Source organism: Orcinus orca, chromosome 15 (genome assembly GCF_937001465.1).
Source record: "Orcinus orca chromosome 15, mOrcOrc1.1, whole genome shotgun sequence".
NCBI classification, from domain to species: Eukaryota; Metazoa; Chordata; class Mammalia; order Artiodactyla; family Delphinidae; genus Orcinus; species Orcinus orca.
Window position 1 is genome coordinate 57,111,709 of NC_064573.1, and position 25,700 is coordinate 57,137,408.

The window sequence follows — 25,700 nt, forward strand, 5'->3', positions numbered from 1 at the left end:
CCTTCTCTTAAAATGACATGTATTAAATATACAAACCACAAATCTCATGTCTTCCATGGAGCCTACATAAATGAGCAATTTTGAGGTTCTGTTTAATTAAAAAAAACCCTCAGACTTAAAACACTCAAATCATTAACACCTAAATTTACTTCCCTGAGAAAACATACTCCAAAAGTGTTCAGAAGCGGCCGATTTCTCTACCGGCCGACGGGTGCAGGGCCACTGCCTCTGTTCCTTCCCAGCTGGAAAGACAGCCTCCAGGCTATTACAACATATTCATAAAAGCAGTGAGGTGGAGGTCTTATTTTTATCTGTTTATTATCATTTAAAATATATTAAAATTTTAACATAGAAGCAGGAATTTTAATTGTACGTGGCAGTCAAACAAAACAAAACAAAACCCAAACAACAAATAAAACATCACAGAAAGAAAAATGCACATTAACCAATAATACATTAAAATTCCATTTAGTTAAGGTGAGGATCTAAAGAATGAAATACAAGTATACCTCTTAGAGAAGAATTTTTTTTCCTTCGGTGACTTTAAGTTTGATAAACTCTCCAAGCAACTTTCTTAAACCGTAAGATTCTTAACTGAAGCAAATAGGTACTGTAGGTCTGACTCTATTTTTTTTCTTTTCTCTCCCACCTGCAAAAAAACACAACCCCTGCCACCCAAAAAAACCAACCAAAAAGATGGAGCTCCCATACCGTGAGGCTGACGCCACGTAACTTCAGCCGCAAATGTAGTCACTTACACAAAACAAATAAGGGCTGAGAACAAATAAGAATTGTTTGAACATATCCTAGACACCCAGCTCCCCACTTTAGAAATCTTCCCTTTAATGGAGTGTCTCTGTAAAGACGTACCCAGGGCCCCCATGTAACACGGCTCGTGGCACACACGCAGACAGCCTGCAGGACAAGTCAGCCCCCCTGAGGCGACCCTTAGAGCAGAAGCTGTGACGACGTCGGGGGTTGGGGGGGGAGGGAGGTGTGTCTGTGTGAGGACACGGGTCCCTGCGGGGACACTGCAGGTGGAGGGTCCTCAGGAGAGTCCTGCCAGCTTCTGCCAGGTGCCTGGCTGGCTGGGCACACTCGGGAGACCCTGGCAGCACAACTGAGAAACGGTTTGTGGAACACAAAGGAGAATTAATGGATCATGAAAACATGTGCTTATTACTAATTTTTTTAACGATCCATGCTTTCCTGAGTAAAGTACACAAATCTCACAGAAGTCTGTTTAAAGCACCAGGCCTCTATCTCTTAGACTCACTGCACCCGGAGGGCAAATCGCAGCCCAGCTCAGAAGCCGTTCTGGTGAAAACAGAACAATGTGTGTGTGAAAACCGTTTTCCTGATACTCTACCACTGGAGAGTTGCATCCTTGCAAATGGGAAGTGACCTCCTCCAGGGCGAGGGAGAAGGATAAAGGCGCGCGGGCTGCTCTGGTCTGGTCGCTGCAGCACGTCAGAGCCGAGATGAGGCCGGTCAGAAGCCTGCATGTGCCTGGGCCTCTGCGTCACTGGTGCTGGACCAGCCAGCAAACCCTGCAAACATAAAAACCGCAGCCACTTTACAAGGTCCAGATCACACCTGGACGTGACCACGGGCACACCGAAATCAAGTTCATGTGGCCGGTGCTCCTGCTGAGAGAACAAGGCGTGGTGGCCGCAGCCCATCAGGTGCAGACGTTCCCCCTGCCTTCCTGGCCTGAGACAGCACCTTCCCCGGCGAGGTCCTGGGAGCTTCTGAACATGAGGATGGAGTTATAAATCTTCAGGGCTGGACCCAGTTTGATCTTCATCACCTGGACAATGTCCTTCTGTGTCAGGAGCAGGAAGGCTTTGCCATCAATCTGCTGTAGATCAATAAATCAGCACAAATAAACATATCCTGCTGTTCAAGTCTGGTTGCCCTCCAGGGGCCCCTGGGTGCTGAGCTGTGTGATGGGGACGCGGTGGCCTACGAGAGCTTGGGGACCACAGACCACGACGGCATCTTAGTCCGACCACCGTCAATTCTGTTTTCCCCAGAATGCTGAAGCTAAGTTAAATCAAAGAGGGGTTCATTCTGTTAAATGTGAATTCAGTGTACATGAACTGTCCCTAGGCTGAATTTCTATTGTTACATTTTTAAAATTTTGGACTGAATTTGTATAAAGGGCCTTAACAATAACCCACTTCCGTCTACCAAGTGAAATCTCCAGGAATGTTTCCCATGAGAACAATGAACAAGGAGCACGCAATGGTGTTATTTATAACAGTGCAGCACTGCAAACACCCGGGCACTCCAGAAACAGCAGAAGGAAATAAATTACAGTGTTACCTAGGATGAGGGACCAGGCAGTCACCAAAATTCATGTTACAATGAAATAGTTAATGATTTGGGAAATTTTTCATGGATTGTTAAGCAACGAAACATGATCTGATGAGACAGAAAGATCTGTTTTAATTTGTAAAATTAAATGTGCACGACCACTGTAAACATACACAGAGTTAAAATACTTGAAGTCTTTATACCAAATGTGAAGGGGTTTCGGCCAGTGGCTTGGTTTGGTTTTTGTTTTCTCCTTTTAATCCTCCTGTATTTAAAATGACTCCTATGCCAAACACCATTATAAGCCGAAGTACATTCAAAATGAATGCTTTGTTTATTAACTTTTACAACATACTGTGGTCTGAAATGTCATGGCTTTCCTGAGGTCACGTGATGGCCAGTGCCACCGTGCAGGCCGTTTTCCGGTTTCTAGAAGCCCCAGGGTGGTCTCAGAGTTTGAGTCCCGGCGACTGTGGCCTGTCCCACAGTCACGCTGCCTGTTTTCACAGATGGGCTCAGAAGGAGTCCAGGTTCCAGGACCAAGAGGACAGAATGAAGTTTGCTAGGGTGACACCCTTCCATGAACCCAGCCCTGTGGTTCTAATCCTTTCTGGTTAACAATACAAACCATGGTGTCAGTGTCTCCCTGAGGAAGGAGGGATCCCTGGGGACCCCACGTGGGATGTTGAGAGTTTTAAAAGCTTCCATGTCTAATATATTGTCTAATGAAGAATCGTCCATCTAGAGAGTGGAATACCCTTCCCATGGGGTAACGAGCACATTCCCACAGTGGTGGAGAGCACCGCCCTACGGCCACACCCCAACCTTCAGAACTTCAGGCAAGACTCGCGGGCCAAGTGGCCGGTGTAAGGCCAACTGGCCCGAGGCAGGGGAACACAATCAGATTCACAGGTTGCATCAGACCGAAACTCTCCGGACCACCCAGTTCCAGAAACTGACCTGGAGACTTTCCGGACCACCCAGTTCCAGGAACTGACCTGGGGACTTTGAACCCGGCCCAGCCTTCCCGCCTTTCGAGGGGCGGGATTAACGGTCCCCCAGGATACCCGAAAAGACCACCAAATAAGGAATACCCTGCACCCTCCCGGATTCACCACACCCCTTTCCCTTCTTCCCCTATAAAATCTTGCCCAGCCCTCGCTCGGGTGCGACTTCTCTGGCCCCTTTCTCTCGGACCAGTGAACCTCGCCCGGGAGTGCTCCCTAATACAGCTCACTTGAAGCTTTCCTCTGTTTCGCGGTGCCGTTTGTTAAGATCCGACCTTACATTTGGTGCCGAAACCCGGGAGGGGTACCAAGCCCCGCGGGTTACCGCGCGGGCCGCTCCTCCCCTCCCCCAGGAGACAACCAGGGAACCTCTACTCATCCACCCGATCCGGCAGAAAACGGGGTAAGTCCCCCTCCCTTGTTCCCTCCGACCCCCAGAGTCCCTGCCCACCGGACTCCCTGTCCCTAATCGCGGCCGCGTCAGGGACTCCTCCGTCCTCTCTCCGGGCCTCGGGCAATTGTGGAGACGTCCCAATTGCCTGACTGCTCTCCGACCCGTCGGGCCTCGGGTGATTGTGGAGACGTCCCAATCGCCTGACTGCCCTCCGACATGCCGTGAATTGGAGACTGAGACCAGGGACGCCTTTCTCCCTCTCCATTCACTCAGGGACAGACTGGGGGTCATGGGAACCTCACAATCGAAACCAGATCCTGACGCCCCTGGGGTGTCTCCTAGCCAATTTTACAGCCCTCGGCTTCTCCCAAGATCTCCGTTGCCGACGGCTTGTTTTCTATTCCACTGTGGCCTGGCCACAATATCCTCTAGACAATCAGTCCTGAAGGGACTTTCGATTGTAACATCCTCCGTGATCTAGATAATTACTGCCGCAGGACGGGCAAATGGTCCGAGGTCCCCAGTGTTCAGGCCTTCTGGTATTTACGCTCCTGCCCTTCCTTCTACATCTCCTGCATCCAAGCCCCTAATTTCCTTTGACGATGATCCCTCTCCACTAGCCGACCCACCCGAATCTCTCGCCTCTCCCCCCTCCAGAACTCCTCTCCAACCTCCACCCTACCCTGAAGCGGTCCCTCCTCCTCCCGAACCCGCTCCGGCCCCTCCAACCGTTCCCCCGCCTCCCTCGACGGTTTCTCCTCCCACGCCCCTTGCTTCGCCAATTAGCGCACATACACGCTCTCACGACTCCCACGATCCAAATCTCCTCTGCCCTCTGAGGGAGGTAGCAGGAGCGGAAGGATTAGTTAGAGTTCAGGTTCCCTTTTCCCTCCAAGATCTCTCTCAAATAGAAAAGTGATTAGGCTCCTTTTCTGCCGACTCTTCCCGCTACCTCAAAGAATTTCGCTACCTCTCTCAAGCTTACGATCTAACCTGGCACGATATCTTTGTGATCCTATCTTCTATCTGACCCCTGACGAGAGAGAAAGAATTCAAACTGCTGCCCGAAACCATGCAGATCAGGTTCACCTTACCAACAACTCCATGCCTGTCGGAGCGACTGCCGTACCTGGCACGGATCCAGGCTGGACTTATCAGGATGGCCAAGATGGCCGTCGTAAACGCGACCTCATGATCCAATGCCTCCTGGCTGGCATGCAGGCTGCCGCTCATAAGGTAGTCAATTTTGAAAAACTAAAAGAGATAACCCAAGAACCTAACGAAAATCCAGCTATCTTTCTCAATCACCTTACAGAGGCCTTAACTCTCTACTCCCAGCTGGACCCTGACACCCCGGCAGAGGCAGCGGTCCTAGCCACCCATTTTATCACCCAATCAGTCCCAGACATCCGAAAGAAATTAAAGCGGTCAGAGGACGGCCCTCAAACCTCTATTCGAGATCTGGTAAAGATGGCCTTTAAAGTCTACAATGGCCGTGAGGATTTGGCAGAATCCAGCCGACAGGCTCGGATGCACCAGAAGGTGGCCCTCCAAACCCAAGCTCTTGTAGCCGCCCTAAGGCCGGCCATCTCCCATGGATCACAGCATCGCCGGGGGCCTGCTTCAAATGCGGAAAAGAAGGCCACTGGGCTCGCCAATGTCCCAATCCCCGACCTCCTTCTAAGCTGTGTCCCAGCTGCGGGCTAACGGGCCACTGGAAGAGTGACTGCCCTACGACTGGCCCTCCCTCAGTGTCTCCACGCTGGGGGCAGGCCGACCCAACGGCATTACCACTCGAACTGCTGGGATTGGCTAACGACTGACGGTGCCCGGACTCGAAGACCCCCATCGCCCTCGCCGAGCCCAGGGTAACGCTACGGGTAGCGGGTAAGTCCATCTCATTTCTGGTGGACACGGGGGCTACCTATTCGGTCCTGCCTACTTATTCCGGGCCAGTTTCTCCTTCCCAGATCTCGGTCATGGGTATTGATGGCAAACCATCCTTCCCACTCCAGACTGGTCCACTCCCATGTCATATCGAAGGACTCCCTTTTACTCATTCCTTCTTAGTCATACCATCTTGCCCAGTTCCCTTGCGAGGCCGAGATGTCCTTTTCCACTTAGGGGCCTCCCTCCAGCTGGTTAGACTTGACCCTAAGGTCCCCTCCTCCCAACTCCTGCTTCCTCTTCTCGGCCTGTCTCTAGAACCCTCCCCCTCCTATCCCCCTCTTCCAATCACACCGAACCCAATCAATCCCCGAGTCTGGGATACTTCTAAGCCCATAATAGCAACACACCATTCCCCCGTCCTCATCTGCCTAAAGGACCCCTCCAAATTTCCATCAAGGCCCCAATTTCCCATCTCTGAGACTGACCTTAGGGGCCTACAACCTATTATCACCAGACTCCTAAACCAGGGACTCCTTATCCCCACTGACTCTCCCTGCAACACCCCCATCCTGCCTGTCCGCAAGGCCTCTGGGGATTATCGCCTGGTCCAGGACCTCCGAATAATCAATGAGGCCATAATTCCTCTCCACCCGGTAGTACCAAACCCATACACCTTGCTCTCCCATATCCCCCCATCCACAATGCACTTTACGGTTCTGGATCTCAAAGATGCCTTTTTCACTATCCCCCTACATCCCGACTCCTATTTCCTCTTCGCCTTTACCTGGACGGATCCGGATACTCATACTTCCAGTCAGCTCACCTGGACAGTTCTTCCCCAGGGCTTCCGCGACAGTCCTCACCTCTTCGGTCAGGCGCTGGCACGGGACCTCACTTCCTGCTCCCTTACCCCCAGCACACTCCTTCAATATGTAGATGACCTCCTCCTTTGTAGCCCATCTCTCAGCCTCTCAAGACAGCATACTGCAGATCTCCTCAATTACCTTGGCTCTTGCGGTTATCGGGTCTCTCCAGCCAAGGCTCAGTTATCTGTATCTTCTGTAACCTACCTGGGGCTCCACCTTACCCGTACCACAAAAGGTCTAACAGCCGACCGCACCCGGATTATCCGTGAACTCCAGCCTCCGGAAACAGCGGAACAAATTCTCTCCTTTTTGGGCCCTATAGGATTTTTTCCGACACTGGATCCCTAACCTTGCTCTCCTCGCTAAACCCTTATATCTAGCTGCTAAAGAAACCCCTCAAGGACCCCTCACCTCTCCTTCCGCTGTTCGACAGGCCTTTCTCACCGTCCATAACGCTCTGTTATCTTCTCCTCCCATTTCTCTGCCCAACCCAAACCGACCTTTTCACCTTTTTGTGGATGAACGGGCCGGAATAGCCACTGGACTCCTTGCCCAGCCTGTAGGGCCTTCCTACCGCCCCGTGGCTTACCTCTCCAAACAGCTAGACCCAACCATTCGGGGATGGCAACCATGCCTTCGGGCCCTAGCAACGGCAGCCGAACTGACCAAAACAAACACTCAAACTGACTCTGTCCCACCCACTAAGCGTGTTTTCCTCCCACCGGCTGGTCGACCTCCTAGGCCACACGTCTCTCTCCCTCCTGGGCCCCTCCCGCATCCAGGAATTCCACCTGCTGTTCATTGAAAACCCTGCTATCCCCCTCGACCTCTCTCCCCCACCTAAACCCGGCCTCCCTCTTGCCTATCTTCGTAGAGGCCCTCAGCCCGCCGAGAGAGGGACTCTTTGATACCCCTCTTTCAAACCCGGACCGCACCCTCTTCTTAGATGGCAGCTCAATACTCTGTCCTGACGGACGCCGACGGGCAGCCTATGCGGTGGTAACTCCCTCGCCTCCTCTCTTGTTGCTGCGGGCATCGGGGAAGGGGCCCTAACACATAGTGTCTCAACATCCCGTGACCTAGAACAGAAACTCCAGCTAGGCATCGAGGCTTCTGCCGCCTCCATCACCTCCCTCCAGCGCCAGATCACCTCAGTAGCCCGAGATGCCCTCCAAAATCGACGAGCCCTGGATCTCCTGACGGCCGACAAAGGAGGTACCTGCCTCTTCCCACAGGAGGAACGCTGCTATTACATCAATGAAACAGGACTCGTCAAAGACAACGTAAAAGCCCTCCATCGCTTAAGAGAAGAACTCCAACGCAAACACCAACAGTCCGCCTCCCCAATTCCCGATTGGTGGCGATCCACCCTCTATACCTGGCTAACACCAATCTTAGGCCCCTTAATTCTCATCTGTATCTTGTTCATGCTTGCTCCCTGTTTTCTTAGGTTCCTTCGCAGGCACATGGAGGAAGTCTCTCGGGTGGCCACAACCCAAATGCTCCTCGGCCCTTACACCTTGCTTCCTACAGAACCCCCCACTGGTCTCCCCTAAGCCTCGGACCTCTGGTCACCCGACTCCCCTTTCGACACCCCCATTCAGCATGAAGTAGCCAGAGATCAGAACGCCGCCCCATTACACCAAAGATGTCGGGATGTAAGGCCAACTGGCCTGAGGCAGGGGAACACAATCAGATTCACAGGTTGCATCAGACCGAAACTCTCCGGACCACCCAGTTCCAGAAACTGACCTGGGGACTTTGCACCCGGCCCAGCCTTCCCGCCTTTTGAGGAGCGGGACTAACGGTTCCCCAGGATACCTGAAAAGACCACCAAATAAGGAATACCCTGCACCCTCCCAGATTCACCACACCCCTTTCCCTTCTTCCCCTATAAAATCTTGCCCAACCCTCGCCCGGGGGCGACTTCTCTGGCCCCTTTCCCTCGGACCAGTGAACCTCGCCCAGGAGCGCTCCCTAATACAGCTCACTTGAAGCTTTCCTCTGTTTCGCGGTGCCGTTTGTTAAGATCCGACCTTACAGCCGGTAGTCCTAAGAGTAAAGCAGTGATGGTGATGATGGGAACAGTAAGCGCTTACGGAGCTTTACTAAGCCTTCTCTGTGCTGATCCCACCAGCAACCCCGGAGGCAGATGAGGAAACCAACAGTTTCAAGGATTGTGTGGTTTCTCCATGTCCCCCTAAGTAGGGGCAGGGCAAGGACAGGTAGGACGGTCCTAATTCCACTTTGGAGCAGACAAGCCCCCCTTTTCCTGGGTGCAGGCCCGTGGCAGGTCCCCTCTGCCCCAGCGTGGCTGCAGTCACAATGCAGGTATTAACCGAGTGACGTGTCCCAAGACACGTCACAAGCGGCTGCAGAGATGAGGCTGCAGACTCCAGCGACAAAGCACAGCTCACGTCAGCGACCCAGACAGGCTGCCCCGCTGGGCCCCCTCCTGCCTGGACCTCTTTGTCTTGCCTCCCCCAAACTGCCCTTATTTACACTTAAGTAAACGGAAACAAAGCACTTCCGGGCCTAGTCGTAGAGAAACATATGTAATTTTTCCATTTCCTACCTCTTTCTTGAAGCACTTGGCATGCTCTTCGCAGCCCAGCAGAGACTGTACGAACTCAGCCACCTACAGCGCGAGATGAAAAGCCTGATTCAGAACGTGCACCGGAAATAATACCTTGGGTTGTAGTCATTCAACATTTGAGTAAAATACACTTTGCATCCCTCAAACGCTTGGGATTTAAACAGTAGCTATCAAGCCCCAGTAGCATTCGCCAGCTCGGAAATGAGACCAGCTCCTACTATCTTTTCTAGCCTCATTTCCAGGCTGACCTACATAGGGTTACAGTCACCATGGTGCCAATAACAGCCTCCATCTGTGTGGAGCCCTGGCATCCTGGAACCTTCCATCGTCTGACCCTCCTGTCCAGCCTGGGGGTCAGGGAGGGCAGGAGGCAGTGGCCTGTGCACAGCAGTGATGACAGGCACCGTCTGCCTTTCCAGACCTGGGCCGTCCCGTCTCCCGTACCCGAGTCTCCAGGGCCTCCCCCAGCGTCTGGCCAACAATGGGTACTCGGACCTCCCTGCGGAGGGAATTCCCACAAAAATGATGAGGAAGCTGAAGCCCAAAGAGGTTTAATAACTTCCTCAAGGCCACACGTGGCCAGTGAGTGCCCCGGGGGCAGCCCTTCTCCACCCTGGACATGCACTGGGACCCCCTGGAGAGCTTTAAACACGATGATCTCAGGCCCAGCTCATGCTGCAGAGATTCCGAATCTGTCAAGCTGGATCCCGTGGAGGGCTGGGCACGGATTCGATTCCCGGGTTGGTTCTAATGCGCACTCAGGGCCAAGGCCCTCCCCGCCCCCCGCCTCAGCGCTGGGGGCGGGAGGTGCTGAAGGTGAAACCCTGACGTGGGGTCACAGGGAACAGCTGGGGGCGGAGACAACACGCTCAAGGGGAGGTTTCCTGCCCAGTGCGACTCCAACGCTGGGCCTGATCCTTCTTCAATGTGGGGCTGCCCTGCGAACCGCAGGGTGTTTGGCGACATCCCCGCTAGGTGCCGGGAGCAGCCCCAGCGCGCACGATTGTGACAACGAAAAACGAGTCAGGGTGCTGGCGACACCGCCTGGTAGGAGCCACCGCGCTGAAGGAGGGCTCTTCTGGGATGGCTCTGTCACAGGAGGGGGCCGCGGGTCACAGTAGGGGAAGTGAATATAGAAAAGTGGCTCTAGGAATTAGCTAAAGACACACGCTGGTGCCTCTCAATCACTGGCTCCCCTGGGGAAGCCATGCCAGCACCAGGGCCCCCGGATGCCCGGCCCCCGGGGACAGGGACGCGCCCCACAGACAGTCTCTCGTAAACACACGCTCCAGGAACTTCTGTTCTCAAAACAGGGCTGAGTCTTGCTCTGATGGTTTTCAGAGGTTAAAATGTCCTTTTCTGGGCAAACAAATACAAATTTTAAAAAAAGGATCACGTTCCCTCTTCTTAGTATTGTGAGCCAAGAAAGCACTGTCCGTGTCAGAGGTAGATTGGATTTTAAGTGGGGATAAATAACGTGCTAAACCGAAGAGTACACAGGGCTGCGCTGCGGGGCAGGTCCTCGCTGTCTTCCTCGGACAGTTTCGTTACCACGTGTCTGAAATTCTCTTGTCTTTTTGGAAAGAGGTTCTGATTCTATTCGACCTGCCTTTTTCCAAAGTAAAGAACAAGTTCCATGCAATCTACTGAGGCAGACCCTTCTGGCCCGGATCGTGATTTGGTATCATTATTCAGTACTGCCAGTCCCGAGAATAAATTCTATTTGAGCTTCAGTAGAAAGCCCATTGCCTCACTGTAAAGTGGTGAACTTCACTAGACCGCAGAGCAGTAACGGAAGGGTTCCCTCTCGTGTTCCCCTTCAGCACGTGCTTCCTTCTTCACGTCGTGGTCAATGCGGAGAAGCGTTCACACGGTTCCATGAGTCCACAGAGGAGGAAGCTGCCGCCCCGTCCTTTGCCTCCACCCAGGACAGCTGTGTGGACTTTGCTGCTTTCCTCAGGTGATGGCGGCCCTGCTGGAGCCCAGGGTGGCCGGCCTTGGCCTTGGCCTTGGTGGGGGCAGCACACCTGGTTCCCCAAGTTCTTGGGAGCGCAGTGTCCACAGCAGACACCCCAGTTTTGTTTTGGAAGGACGCGGAGTAAGTTAGTTCCAGGGATGACACAGCAGTTTGGAAAGACTAAGAAATGAAACTGTGCAGGCTCTGAGCTGAGCCCTTTACTCCACCCAACTTCCTTCCCGGGCAACCTCCTTTTCCTGGCATCCTCGTGCAGCCCAGCAGGCCTGCTTCCTTCAGTGCAGCTGCTGCTTCCTTAAATCTCTCCCAATGCCGACGTTCCCATCTTGCTGAGCCAGCGCCGGGTGCCTGACTGTCCTGGCTTCGGGTCCACTGGGGACCATGTTTCCAGTCCGGGTCTCATTTCTTATCAGTGGAATTTGTTAGTTGCCCTTTTTCAGGGACCAATTGTATAAGGCTGCTATGCTTAGGTAGCAGTATCCTGAATTTTTCAAAACACTCCCTCCTGGGCAAAGATTGCTTGGAAAGCGACCACCATCTTTTAGATCTAATGGACATTTAGGGAGCCCTTGGATAAGGCCAGGGCGATCTATATGTGCTGCTTTAAAAGGCATTTTTGAATGTAAGAAATAGAAGTACCCACATGGGCACCAAGCATCCCCGAGTTGCACCCGCGGCTGTAATGTGCGTACGTGTCGCATCTGCCCTGTGTGTGCCCATGGACGCCTGGCAGGAGGGGCTGCAGAAAATTCGTCTCCCAATTCATCCACTCACTCGCACATTTGTCACACACCTGCTCTGGTGTACTTGCTATAAAGATGTAAAAAGATATAAAAATAATTCAGTCCCTACTCTTAGATGCTGGTACCCTTCTATAGAACATTTCCATGACCAGAGTAAGAAATATGCTCCCCAGGGACCACAGCTCGAGTGTGCGCACACTCACGCATTCCTAACGAAGGTTTCACAAAACAGTAACCTCTACTACAACGATGTACTTGCACCTGGTCTCGTCTCTCCTTTTGGAACCACTAAACTAACTTCACAGCCTGCCGGTGCTCTGAAAGAAATTGCTCTGGCAGAAACACCACAGAAACAGCAAAGGAGTTAAAAGCCAGCCCCCACCTCCCGGCAACGTGACAAAGGTCCGTCAGGTAACACAACTCAGAGCGGAAGTCTCCTCCCAGCCAGGACGGCTGACAAGAGGGACTGTCCTTGTGCTGCATCTCCTGCCAGAGACACTCACCCGCCTTAAGTGTCCCTGGATGGCACTTAGCACAGGGACCCACAAGTCATTTTCCACACGCCCTGTCCCTGGCCCCTGAGCTCCCGTTCCTGCCCGGTGGGAACAAAGCACAAAGGCACAGCCCCACCCTGCTCACCCTGAACTGCCTTCTCTCGTCCTCACGACCCGACTCGCCACTCTTAATGCAGCAGCTGGAGCAGACACAGTGGCCCCTGTGGCTGGTAGTCGCTGGGATCCCCCCTAGGGAGCCCCCTTATTTTCAACGATACAAACGCATCACAACGCCCACACTTTGACCACTCAAAGTTTCTTCTCGAGGACCAGTTTTTGTGCCAGGAAATGTGCTACAGAATGTGAGAATACAGAGAGAAATTTAGGATGTGGTCCTCGTCCTCAAGAGCATCTAATTAGGGAGCTATCAAGACAAAGGTACATCAACGTTAGGGAGTAACCCCGACTGTTTTCTCTGGGATGCGTCCCGTGGGCAGCCACGGTCAACGAAGTGCTCCAGGAAGCCAGCCTCCCCGATGGCTGCTTCAGTGTTAATCTAGAAAATGTCGAAGGTCACCTTCGGCAGTAAAACGCTGGGATCCCGTGTGTACCCATCACAGAGAACTCAGAACTGTGATCGCAGCTTCCTGATCATCCTCCGTGGCCTCTTCGGTCCTCCCCGCCCCCTAGTGAGTCTCTTCCTTCTGAGGCCCGCCCCATCCTAACGATGGACCAGCTACTTCCCTTTAATCACCCTCCAAACTTCATTTTGTTCAGTGTCAGACTTGAAACTGGTCAGATCAGAGGCCCCACCCCCGAATTTCCTATTTATTCCCTAATGTTCCTAAATAGTGATCCCTGCTCCTTTGGGGTGATGCCCCACCCCACCCCCCAAGAAGTTAATAAAAGCTGTGGCCCTCTTCTTATGGGGAAAAACACACATTTTGTACACAATTTTCCCCAATCCCCTGAAGCCCAACCCCACAGCCCTAGCCGGGAACCCTGTGACCTGGGACGCTCACTTCCAGCCTCCCCCCAACTTCTTGCCCTTCCTCCTGCACTTCCGCCGTGGACCCACCGGCCTCCATCCCTGGCCGTGCTCTCTGGGGATCGTGCCTGGTGAAGCCATGTCTCGTGTACCCTGAGGGGACCCTAACTCAGAAGGTCCCAGAATAAATTCATCATCTTATCCCTTGGCCCCCAAACTGGATCCTGTCCCCGGAGTTCCGTTTTTTGACAGCACCACTCCTTTTCCATTCTTTCCGATGAAGTGTGTGGGCCTTGTAGTTCTCACACATCATTATCCTAATTAAGTACCAAACTGCGTAGCGCTGAGAGTATAAACGGAACCACGCTGGCTCATTTCACCTCCTCGTCTTGTGCCTCATCTATTTCCTGTGCTGTGGCTTCGTCTGCTGAGCCCGGGTGGCTCTGGACAGTGGCGCCCAGCCCGGCCCCTTCTTACTCTCACCCTCCTTGCTGGCCTGTGCTGTTTTCATCTCCCTGAAGCACCAGCTTCACAACATGACTTTCTGCCTTAGAACCTAAGAACCTGGTATTGCCTGACTGGTGCACCTGGCCCATCTCCCGCCTGCCGCAGGCCGCCTTCCCCAAGCCCCAGTGGGCGGTGTGCTTGGGGTGTGGTGAGACGTCGGCTCAGGACCTGGCTCTGACCGTGTGGCCTTAAGAGTTTCCTTAGTCTCCGGTGCCTCCACTTCCCTGTCTGTAAAATGGGCAAAATCAGCGTGCGTGCCTCCCTATCATTACATCAACACTGCTCACTACCATCATGATGTCAGTGAGGGACACGTGTGTGTCTGTCATCCTTGCACGTGTCACACTCACCCCCACTCCTATAGTTTTCCTTCCCCGCATGGCGTCCCGTATTTTCTCTGCTTGGACTGATTGCACTTTTGTTTCAAAATCCAGCTCAGATGCCCTTGCCATTCACTCAACAAACACTTACTGGGTGATCTAGTGCCAGGCGCAGTGAGAAGCTCTCAGGACACAGGCCAAGTGAGTAAGGTCTCCGCTCATGTGCTTGAGGTTCAGGGTCAGCAGAGTGAGCATCCGAGGTGTAGCCTGAGACTCTCAGAGGAAACGGGGGCTCTGAGGGACGTGGGAGCAGCCTGAGGGCTCCTGCAGGAGGAGAGCCTGCGCTGGGCAGGGGCTGGGCAGTGACCGTGCACATGTGACAACAGTACACGGGGACTAGGGAGGCGCAGGACGTGGGGCCCAAGGTCAGGGGTGGGCGGACAGCCAGGCAGGTCCTGCGGGCTCATCTGGGGACCAGGATGTGGTGCAGTGCTCGCCCTGCTGTGCCCACTCCCTCTCCGTCGGGATGCAGTCGCTCTGCACATGTGGGGCTGGGCTGGACGTCTGAGCAGGACAGTGACATACCAGGGACCAGGAGCACAGGAAGAAGAGGGGAGAGGGGCCACTGTCATCTAACTTAAACGGCGCAGAACCTCAGATGAATGGCTTGAAGGTCAAAAGAGAGAGAGACTGCCCTTGAACCCTGGGTTATTTCAAGGGCAAAACCAGCAGTGCTTTGATTACAGCTGTAAGGCCAGCAGGTCCGGGGAAGGGCCCAGGGAGCCAGACGGAACCCCCGCCAAAGTGGCTGATGCAACCGACACCTAACATTGCCACACCACTCAGCCCTGGTCTTCCCGATCCCCAAGGGGTGGAACCAACGGCTCTGAGGCTGATGCAACCGACACCTGACATTGCCACAACACCCGAGAGATTACCAAAAAAGGGCTGCTTCACACAGCAAGCACCTCCCCTGCGTGCATCCCTATAAATTCTGTTCGCGCCCACACCCGGGCGCGACTTCTCTGGCCCCTTTCTCTCGAACCAGTGAACCTCGCCCGGGAGCGTTCCCAAATAAAGCTTGTTTAAGCTCTCCTCCGTCTTTGGTGCCGTTCCTTACAACAGCCACAATAGGTTTTAATTCAGTCGGCTTTGTAAACTGGTAAAAGTTCTCAGATGGGCAGGCGCAGACCATGAATACTCTCTAGGGAGCACGGTCACATTTAGTCACCCCCCCAAACAACCCCACAGCACCTGGCATGTCCAGTCACCTCTCTGTCCTGCGGGACCCACAGGGCCTTGGAAGGAGAGGGACCAGGCGGGCAGGCAGGGTGTGCTGGGCCCCGTCCACGCCGAGGGTGCCAGGTGGGGGGAACCCACCAGGCACACTCTGTGTGCTGCCTGGGAGGAGGGGCGGAGGCCCCCCGGACCTCTGACCTCTGCAGGGCCTTAGTCGCTGCTCCTTTTCTGGGGCTGGAAAGGAAGCCCCTGAGCGAGATGGAGTCCAGGTGACTTGACTGCTGGACATGCTCAGTGAGTATCCGTGACTAGTTTAACTGCAGCTCTACTCTGTCTTGTCAAAAGAGTGACCCATGCTTTTCTTTCATTAAAAAAAAAACAAAAAAACTTAAGGCCTGATGAGTGAGAACAATACCTTCATCAAAAGGAGTATCAGTCAGAGTGTGTTGCTTTAAGTATGAAGCGTTTCCACAGCATCACAGGGAGCAACGGCACTTACCTGATTCTTACGTAAAACCAACGTTGTAAGGTGTGTTTCTATTACAATCAAATCCACTTTCCCCTCTGTTCGGCATCTTATGCAACACTGTGACCTAATTTATCCATAAACCTGAGGTTGACCTGATCCCCCGTGTCCGTGGATGGACACACGGCAGCGCGGTGCTGCCTGGGCGTGAGAATATGGGATCCCGGGGCCTCGGGGGCACCAGGAAGAGGGAGCCCCTTGGGCACAGAGCATGCGGGGTGGGGGGCATCGCCCGGGGCTGCCAGGACACAGGCATGGAGGCCCACACGTTCGTGTTTCCTCAGAGCAAACCTGTGATGCGGCGCTGGAGGCCTAAATCAGCACCCCACCCCGGGGGGCAGGCAGTGGAGACGGCGCTGGGAGAAGGCTGGGGAGGGCAGGGCCCCACTAGGGGGCTTCCCAAACGTCCTGAGCGTCAGCCTGCTTCTCCCTCAAGGGTGGATCTGGAATTTGGCACACGTGGACTCAGCACCTAAGAGAAACCCCGGCCCCGGGCAGCCGCTTACCTCATCCACCGTCCACCGGGCCACCTTGCCAGCCTGCACGTCGGCCACGCCGGGGAGCAGCTTGAGGTGCTGTTTGCGGCCCAGGGGAAGGTCCCGGAAAGGCTGGGCGGACGAGGACGACATGAAGACCGACTGGTGCAGGGCCTGCTGCGTCCGCGCGGCCAAGTGCTCTGCAAGACAGGCAGGTGGGTGAGGGGGGCAGCATCTTGGTGGCCCCTCCCCGCCGAGGGCCCGAGTCAGACCCCCTGGAACCCTGGACGAACCTTGGACCAATGGCATCACTGCCCAGGAGGCCCTCCCCAGCACAGTGACACCGCTGCTCTATTTCAAAACCACAGTCAGGAGAAACAGGAGTTATGAAGGCCCGAGAATGTGGCCGTTTGCTAAGCAGGATCGAATCATCTCTGTGACCCACTGATGCCAGAGAGGAGCCGGCCTGTCACTGCACCGGCCTCTCTCTCCCTGAGTCCAGAGTCAGAGCAGGCCCAGAGCCCCGCTGGACATGGCTCTAAGTGGATGGGCACACCGGCCACCAGGGATGTGCCCGCCCACGAAGCCCGGTTCCCTTCTGGAAGCCGCTGCCTGCGTCACAATGGGCCCAGGTCCACATCTGGCTTCAAGGGTCCCCTGGGGGACACCGTGTGTGGAATGCAGCTCAGGATCCCAGGAGAACCTAGGTGGCAGCTGCTACTGCTGGTCTCTGCAGGGCACGCTGGCCTTGCCGGGCTTGGGGAAGAGGCTGCAGCTGAGAGCTGGGTGCCCCCACCCCGCCCAAGCCCTCCTAACTGGGCCCTCCCTCGAGAGCAAAGCTCTGAGTGCAGGGTCCTAAGGCTCTAGGGGCACTGGCCGGTGTCTCCAAGGAGTCAGACTCCACTTCCGCCCACGCTCCTCCCCAGCCTTTCTGAATGAGTTTTCCACCTTCACGAGGGACTTTAATCTTCTGTCATATCCTGCCATTTAGATGGAGCCATGGATCTCAATTCCCTCATTATTCTGCTTTGAATGTACAAATGGATAAGGACAAAACCACTACGGAGATTCTAGAGAAAATTCATGCCTTTGTAACGACATCTTTTAAGACACTTTCAACACACATTAGCCGAATAAAGCTGTTGATATTTTAAGACTTTGAAAGGAAAGAACACAAAAGGAAATGTTCTACGCCCTCTAAAAGTCTACCTTTCCTAATGCAAATGGCAGGGTAAGTAAGCAGTAGCTATGTAATTTAAAGTCTATTATGAAGGCTTGTGTTTTACTGACCATGTCTGAAGAGCTATTATGCAAGTATTTCCATCTCAAATTAACTAACAGTTGTTAGTAGGCGAGGCTGTCCTGCACTTTGCACATTCACATAATCGCCTACTGGTTAGTGACCAGAGAGGTTCTAAAGTACAAGGGAGCCTGTCCATCTCTGCCCGACTGCTGAGCACAGACATCCTGCATCTTTACCCATGTGTGCAGTCCACACAGATAAACAGACGGAAAAATTGCGGCCTTCTCCCAAATTCTTCTGCTCCAGTTGCAGGCAGCAGCAAATTTATCTCTAAATGCGGATTGTCCGACACTGACCTTTTTAGTATGTAAATAGGTTATCTCCTCTGTGTAGTTCAGCCAGCAGCACGTAAGGCTGAAACTTCACATCTTCTTCACAAAGCCAGTAGGTTTACAGGTGTGAATGTTCCTTAATGAAGGTGTCAGGTTGGACAGGAGCAGGTACAAAACAAGCCCCGGAAACCCAGGGAGGAAGCGTCACAGAGCATCTGCAGCTCCGGCCATGCGGAATCGCCAGGCTCTCCACGGAAGCCAGGAGTTAGAGCTCTGTGCTCTTAGGGATTAAGACCTGAGCCAAAGCCGGGCTTTATTCTGGAAAAGTGCCGCATCCATCAGTTGGTTGCTTTTGCTGAAATGGCATGGGCTTAAAAGACAAATCACATATGTGTCCCAAACCCATGCCCTAGGTAACCGATCACGTGTAGTTTCTGAAACATACAGGACTCTGAAAAGCCACGAGGAATCAGTCTTATGTTTGGGAGGCACGAAGATGTCTAGTGATGGTGACTGCGTTAATGCAAAAAAAACCCCGTGCTCCCAAGCAAGGGAATTTCCCACATGGTAATTTTGGAAGCAGATTGAGTGCTGAGGCAGCCACTTGGAAATGAACCCAACATGCGGTTGGCAGCTCCACCGAACGGCACTGGGTTCCTCTGTCCACTGCTGCCCACGGCTCTGGCCCCGTAGGACGGGGACTCAGTTCTAGTAGCAAGATGGCCTTCTCTGTGTATAGTATCATGTCATCTGCAAACAGTGACAGCTTTACTTCTTTTCCGATTTGGATTCCTTTTATTTCCTTTTCTTCTCTGATTGCTGTGGCTAAAACTTCCAAAACTATGTTGAATAAGAGTCGTGAGAGTGGGCAACCTTGTCTTGTTCCTGATCTTAGTGGAAATGCTTTCAGTTTTTCACCATTGAGGACGATGTTGGCTGTGGGTTTGTCATATATGGCCTTTATTATGTTGAGGAAAGTTCCCTTTATGCCTACTTTCTGAAGGGTTTTTATCATAAATGGGTGTGGAATTTTGTTGAAAGCTTTCTCTGCACCTATCGAGATGATCATATGGTTTTTCTCCTTCAGTTTGATAATATGGTGTATCACGTTGATTGATTTGCGTATATTGAAGAATCTTTGCATTCCTGGAATAAACCCCACTTGATCATGGTGTATGATCCTTTTAATGTGCTGTTGGATTCTGTTTGCTAGTATTTTGTTGAGGATTTTTGCATCTATGTTCATCAGTGATATTGGCCTGTAGTTTTCTTTCTTTGTGACATACGGGAAGAGATATGGGAACATATGTATATAACTGATTCACTTTGTTATAAAGCAGAAATTAACACACCACTGTAAAGCAATTATACCCCAATAAACATGTTAAAAAAAAAAAAAAGATGGCCTTGAGGTCACCACCCAAGGCAGGGAGGGAGCCGGCTGGGTGCCGTGCACTTGCGCTCAGGCGGCTTTATGCTCTCAGTGGCTTTGGAATTCGTTCTTTGTCCCCATTAAGTCAATCTATTTGTTTGGAGGGAGGTGGAGGCTGGATTTCCGGAAGGCTGAGCAGAGCGTGGTGGGGATCAGGCTCTGGATGCCAGAGTGCCCCCCCCCACTGGCTGGGTGAGATCCCCTCCTGGGGGAGGGCTCTTGCCTGTGTGCCGGCAGCCCCAGTCTGGGGGAACCCCGCCAGAACTACTCACATGCTGACCACGGATAACATTTTTACTACTCTCAGCTTTACAGCGTGAGTCGGAAAGCCGGGAAGTTGAGTTTTCCTGCTCTAAAAGACGTGAGTTAGGTTAGGGAGGGAGGCCCTGAGCAGGGAGCTTGCAATAACCAGCTGCCATCGCTACGACACGACTGGAGGTGACAATACCTACAGCACAGAGCTGGTGGGAGGGGACGACAATGTGCCTTCAGTGACAGGTGCCGCTCTAAGCTCCTGAGGTCAGGCAGACACTCTATGCACGGAAGTGGCTTTATTCAAAATCAACACAAGGCAAGACGAATTCTCCATAGTAACACGAGAGAGGGGAGGCATTGTGGAGTGTTTCGTGGTGGTTGTTTTGCCTTCTTTGTACCATTTCCTGGGTCTGATTTCTTCCGGAGCTGAGGGTTTGGGGTGGATACTCAGTCTACCTGGGAGAGGACGGTGACATCAGGGGAAGGGCCGATCCCCGCCAGCTTGCCTGGGTATGAATCCTGGTCCCATGCAGCTGCTGAGTGACCTTGGATGAGATGCTTAACTCTTCTGTATCAAGGTTTTCCATCTTTAAAACGGCGTAGTTGCAGTACTCACACTTCACTGAGTTCTTGGGATTAGAACGGCTCCCAGCACATAAATGTTCAGTGCACGTCAGACATTACACTACAGCCGTCCCCCCTTCTCTGTGGGGTAGATGTTCCAAGAACCCCAGTGGATGCCTGAAACCCAGGATACTACCAAACTCTATATATACTATGTTTTTCCCCTGTACATACATACCTATGATAAAGGTTAATTTACAAATTAGGCACAGTAAGAGATTAACAACAATAACTGATAGTAAAATACAATTATAAAAATATACTGTAATAGAAGTTTTGTAAATGCAATCCCTCTCAAAATACCATATTGTACAAATTTAGCGCCTTTCCCATCTTAACCAAGCACTTATTATGCACTGTGGGTATAACTTTTGCAGTTTGAGGTGCGACAGCAAAACTAGCACAAATTTCTTTTCTTTCTTCACAATTTCATGGAGAGAAAATTCGTTCTTACCAGAGATCTTAGCAACCTCAGCATACGATCTTTTTTCTTTCCTTACTAAGTTGAGAACATTAACCTTTTCACTTAAAGGAAGCACTTTATGATTTCTCTTTGGCACATCCAATTGCCAGCATCACTATCTTGTGCTTTGGGGCCACTGTTAAGTAAAGTAAGGGTCACTTGAACACAAGCACTTCGATAACACGATAGTAGATCCATAAGTGAGATGGATACTAAGTGGCCAAAGGGTGGGACAAAGGGATGATTCTCGTCCCCAGTGGGAGCAGGATGGTGGGAGATTTCAACACCCTACTCAGAAGAGCACCCAATTAAAAACGTATGAATTGTTTCTTTCTGGAATTTTCCATTTCATATTTTTGGACCACAGTCGACCACAGGTAACTGAAACCATGGATAGCAAAAACACGGCTGAGGAGGGACCACTGTACCGTTACAAGATACAGAGATACTCTAAGTTGTGACGATAGTGAAGGTGGGGACTTAGATTTCCAAAGCCATTGTGGCTGGATGTGCCTAAAACCTATGGAAGCTGAAATTCAGACTGAAACTCAGGATTCTCAGGGCCACATTCAGATCTCACACCCAAGTGGCCCTGGAATGACACTGCAGGGGTCACCAAAGTCATCTGTGGAGTCCTGGTGCGCATGGCTCCCCTGGCCGAGGCCGACGGAAGGCGGGCATCTGTCTCCCAGGCAAACCGGTGCCCACGTGCGGCAGCAGATCACACTGCGAACACACGCTCAGCCTGCCAGCTCTGAAATATGTGGCTCTTGACAGACTTTAGAATGTGGGGTGATCTGCATTATTTTAAATTCTGTGCATAAAATTAGACTTTTGAAAATATCCACTGAAAATTTTGCATACATTTTTTTTTTTATCGAATATGAACACACCGATTTTAGCTTTCTACCGAGCCCAGCATGGCTCACGTCACTACATCGTTGTAAATAAATTAACGCTCGTGTGCCTGTGATGAAGGTATTACTGTATTCTCATAAAATCAAAAGGATCAGATTATTCTATCCTGAGGCACTCTGAATACACAGAGCCTTCTAGATTAGGAAAGGATGCCCACCAAGAAGAGAGGGCAGAAAGGTTCTCCTAACTGGGTAACATACATACATCTCACCCCCCGGGCCCAGCTTCCAGCTCTGTGTGCAGCGGGATTCTTTCTGGGCGTTTCCCAGTTGTGTTTCCTCACTACAGCAGTGCCTCCTACCCAGCTCCCCTAAGAGTCAGCCCAGAAAATTCAGCCTGCAGAAGCAGCCAGACCACTGGAGGTCTTAGCAGTTTACTTAATCAAAATGCCTTCTGCATCAGAAAATGAAATGTATGTGTAATCCTGGCTTTGCCCCTAACACTAATGTGTGAGTGACAATAAACAAGGATATGCCTACACATAAGATAGATGTATTTCCCCTTCCAAAAAACAGCATGGAATGCTTGTCACCTCGGTGGTTTGCCATTTGTAGAACAGTTTGGTTGGAAGAATTTTTGTGCTATTTTTCTCTCCCTGGGTATTTTTTTTTTGGGTTTTATGCCTTAAAAAATATAACGAAGTGTTTAATGACTTCAGTCAAGGTGCTCTGAGATCTGCAGCACTCTCAAATGCCCATGGCCAGCATGTTCAACTCTGTGTCCAGCTGCAGGATCTAGGGAGGCCCCGACTAGAGCATCAAGACTTGGCCAGGGGTCTGAGTCCATCCAGCAGCCCTCGGAAAGGAGGGAATAAATAGTTCCATCTCCCAAAGCGCTACGTCATTACCTTTCTTGCAGATGCAGTAACTCGCCTGGAGTCCAGCTGACTCCTTGATGACACAGGTCTCCGTGGTGAGTGCTATTATCTGCCCTTGAACGGAAGACCCCAGCCCATGCAGGCTGTCTTCTGCAAGTCCATGCACAGCTGATGGGCCAGCTCTGGATGGCATGTGACTGACTCAGGGGTGGCTTTTGGGGTGAAAGGACCTAACAGACCCACGGCCTGGTGTACAGCACAGGGCGTTTCCAGATTCCAGACCTAAAAAAGTCTTTAGAGACTAAAGGATTTTAATTAATCTGAAAATAACATGAAAGCGGGTCCCTGAGCTCTTCGCTAACCCTCTCTTCGTCCTTCCGTCCTTCTCACTTCTGCTCTACCCGCTGGAGGAGAAAAACCCTTTATGGAAATGCTCTTTAAAAACACGGCTGTTTCTTCACAAAGGCTCACACAACAAAACTGAAGCAAGTGAGTCAAAATTGGTAACCAGAGGCTGCATGGCTGGGCCTTGAGTTATTTTTAATCCCACTAAAAACAGGGGCTATTTCACAAGCACCCTCTTCAGTGAAAGGGGCAGGAAGTCCACCGTGTTCTCCATTCCAAAGAGAAGGGAGTAAAAGATAAAATGGCGATGGGTCCCAACATCCAATTCCATGATGCCTGTCGCCTGCTGTTTAGTCTGGGACAGCCGCTGGCTTTCATCAGTTTACCCGGCACCGACTGAGCATCTGCTTCCTTTGCGGTGGGCGCGCTACTCCCGTGGTGACTTCCGCCGCAGAAGCAGGGAGAGTCAGGCCCTGCACTTGGCAATGCCTCTTCTCCCCACTATCACCGAGTTTCAAGGTCTTTGTAGTTACCATGCTTGGAGCCTTCATGCCTGGGCTGCATCATCTTCTCTTGATTTTGATGGCACTGGACTCAGACCCTCCTCTTTTCCATTTGTTCCCCGAAACAAAAGTGAGAGACAACAAGAGGAGCCCAACACGGTCGGCGAGACGACTTTCTGGGCCTTCGTGGGAACAGCTCCTGAATCACAGGTGGGACGAAGTGCCCTGGATGGTCTACACCTGCACACGGTTCCCCTCCCCACGGGCCACCTGCCGCCACCTGAGTGGTGGGTGGTGCACACCGAGAGGTGCTGGCGGTGTAAACTCCGTCCTGGATTTTGATGACTTAGTGCAAAAGGAAAGACTGTAAAATACGTCCTTAATAGCTTCTCACATCTCGACTCACATGTTGAAACAATATTTTGGATATATTCGGTTAAATCGTCATTACAGTTTTCCAGGTGGTCACGGAGAGGCCTGGGCTCCTTGGAAGCCCCACCTTTTGGGCTTTACCACCGGGGACCTGTGCTCAGAATCCACTGACCTTCCTCTTCGGCCAGGCCCCCTCTCTCAGTGAAAAGCAGGGACCTGCTCTCGTCCACCCACCGCAGGCCGCCCTCCCCCGGGTGCCCCTCTCAGCCACCCTTACAGGCAGCATCCGGCTCACATCCTGCCTTTGGCCCCCTGTCACCCAGGGGCTCCCGCGGTCCCCCCTCAGCACCACCCAGCTGTGTCCACCCTGTGCTAGACACGGCGTCTCCAGTCCTCCCCCAGCTCGTCTGTCCCTCCTCCCTGGCCCCATCCCGGGATCTTAAGCCTCCTCCTCCCCCCTTCGGGGGCCGCCTCAGGGTGCTTCTCCCGCCCGCCTGCACCTGCTGGCCCAGGCTCCATCCACACAGGTGCCTTCTGAGGTGTGTGCTGCCAGACACGGCCACATCCCGACAGAACAAGTCACTGAACAAGCAAGGCACACTTCGCAGAGCAGGGCCCAGCCCTCCCCGCAGGACGGGATCTAGTGTTCCTGCCTCTGGGCCCGAGGGCGGGCTTTCAGCTTCTTCTTTCGGTCCTCTGTAGCAAACACTCTTTTAAGGGGTCTTGAATCCCAGGAGTCAGTCTATTGGTTCCCAGTCCCAGAGGCTCAGGGCTCCCTGGCACGAGGCCCTCAGGCCTCTCCCCTGTGCACAGCCCTCTCCCAGCCCGTTGCGGGATGAGCCCTGCCTCCTCGGGGTGCCTCCCATAGGATCCCCACCTTGCTGCCCTCTATGGAAATCGTCTGTTTGCTCTGCAGCTCCGTGAGTGGAGCATCGGTTCAAGGGCAGTCATTTGCAATGCAGCCTCACATCCCCACGGGGTGATGCAGACCTGACACGTGGTACCCAGCAGCACAGGTGCCTGCCACCTGATAGGGCTGTTGGACCATCTAAGGAATTTTACTGCAGAGACAAGTAATGCAGTGGCAAATGCTAACTTAGTCCGTGCCAGTAAACAATGAGTTTCCATCCTGTGGGCTTTCATTTGCCAAGTACACTCCTTACTGGAAAGGCTGGGAATTGTTTGTGATTCGGACTCTTACTCCTTAATTTGGTACGCGAGAAGCAGATACTCCCTGGTTTCATTTTAACAAAAATGCAGCAAAATCCATGTTAACTTTTGTTGTGTTGGTCATACAACAAAAGACTTCAGGGCAGCATGTTTTTTGATGGCTAAAGGGCGACCTTTTAGTTTAATATCTGCTTCACACAGCTCGAGACATCATTAATTAAGTTCTTTTGATTGAATACTACATCCCAATCACCCAATATGTCTTTTCTTTTTTTTCCAATCCTCTGCAAGACTGTTTTCCTTCACTCGCAAAGGTGAGACCAGAATTGAATGAACACTAGTATCAACTTGACCGAGAACTGGAGCTGCTCTTCTCAAAGCCAGCCTCCCCTTCCTGGGACCTCCCTGCCTCTTCCACGGGTAGTTACCAAAGAGCGAGCCCTGTTGGGTTGGAGTTACAAATGGGAGGCCCCTGGCATCTTTACATATGTAAAGAAAACACTACTGTGTGTGAAGAAACTTTAACTCCAGCAGTGGATGGTAGCACATCCTTGAGGCAAATGGATTTGGAAGCGAAGCCCCCCGAGCTGAGGGCAGCGGGTGGTCCCTGCTCCTAGGCTGGCAGCACAGTGCAACCGGGGCCAAAGCCCAGGCCGGTCTGCCAGCTGTGCTCTTATCACTTGGAGGCTGGGAGGGCAGTGAACTGATACAAGCACAAACTTTAAAACATTACACGGCCGGCCGACCTCTGGGGGGCAGATGCCTGGTGCTATTTCTCTAGCTCACCAGCACGGCACCTGGTCCATAGAAGGTGCTCCGCAGGTGTTTGTTGACAAGTGACAAGGCAGGTATAGGTCGTGGGAAGGGGCAGAAGAACAGACCCTCC

General features: G+C 52.4%; 1 protein-coding gene across 1 annotated transcript in view; it reads right to left on the minus strand.

The window, feature by feature from the left end:
- Positions 1-311: 311 nt before the first annotated feature.
- The window catches only part of L3MBTL4 (L3MBTL histone methyl-lysine binding protein 4), a 352,526-nt gene continuing 327,137 nt past the window's right edge, over positions 312-25,700 (minus strand). The window contains exons 17-19 of the mRNA XM_033439375.2: positions 16,371-16,540; positions 9,052-9,114; positions 312-1,861 (exon numbers count right to left, since the gene is read on the minus strand). Of these exons, the coding sequence (XP_033295266.1) occupies positions 1,682-1,861; positions 9,052-9,114; positions 16,371-16,540 (413 nt within the window). The 3' untranslated portion in view covers positions 312-1,681. The remainder of the gene's footprint in view (positions 1,862-9,051; positions 9,115-16,370; positions 16,541-25,700) is intronic.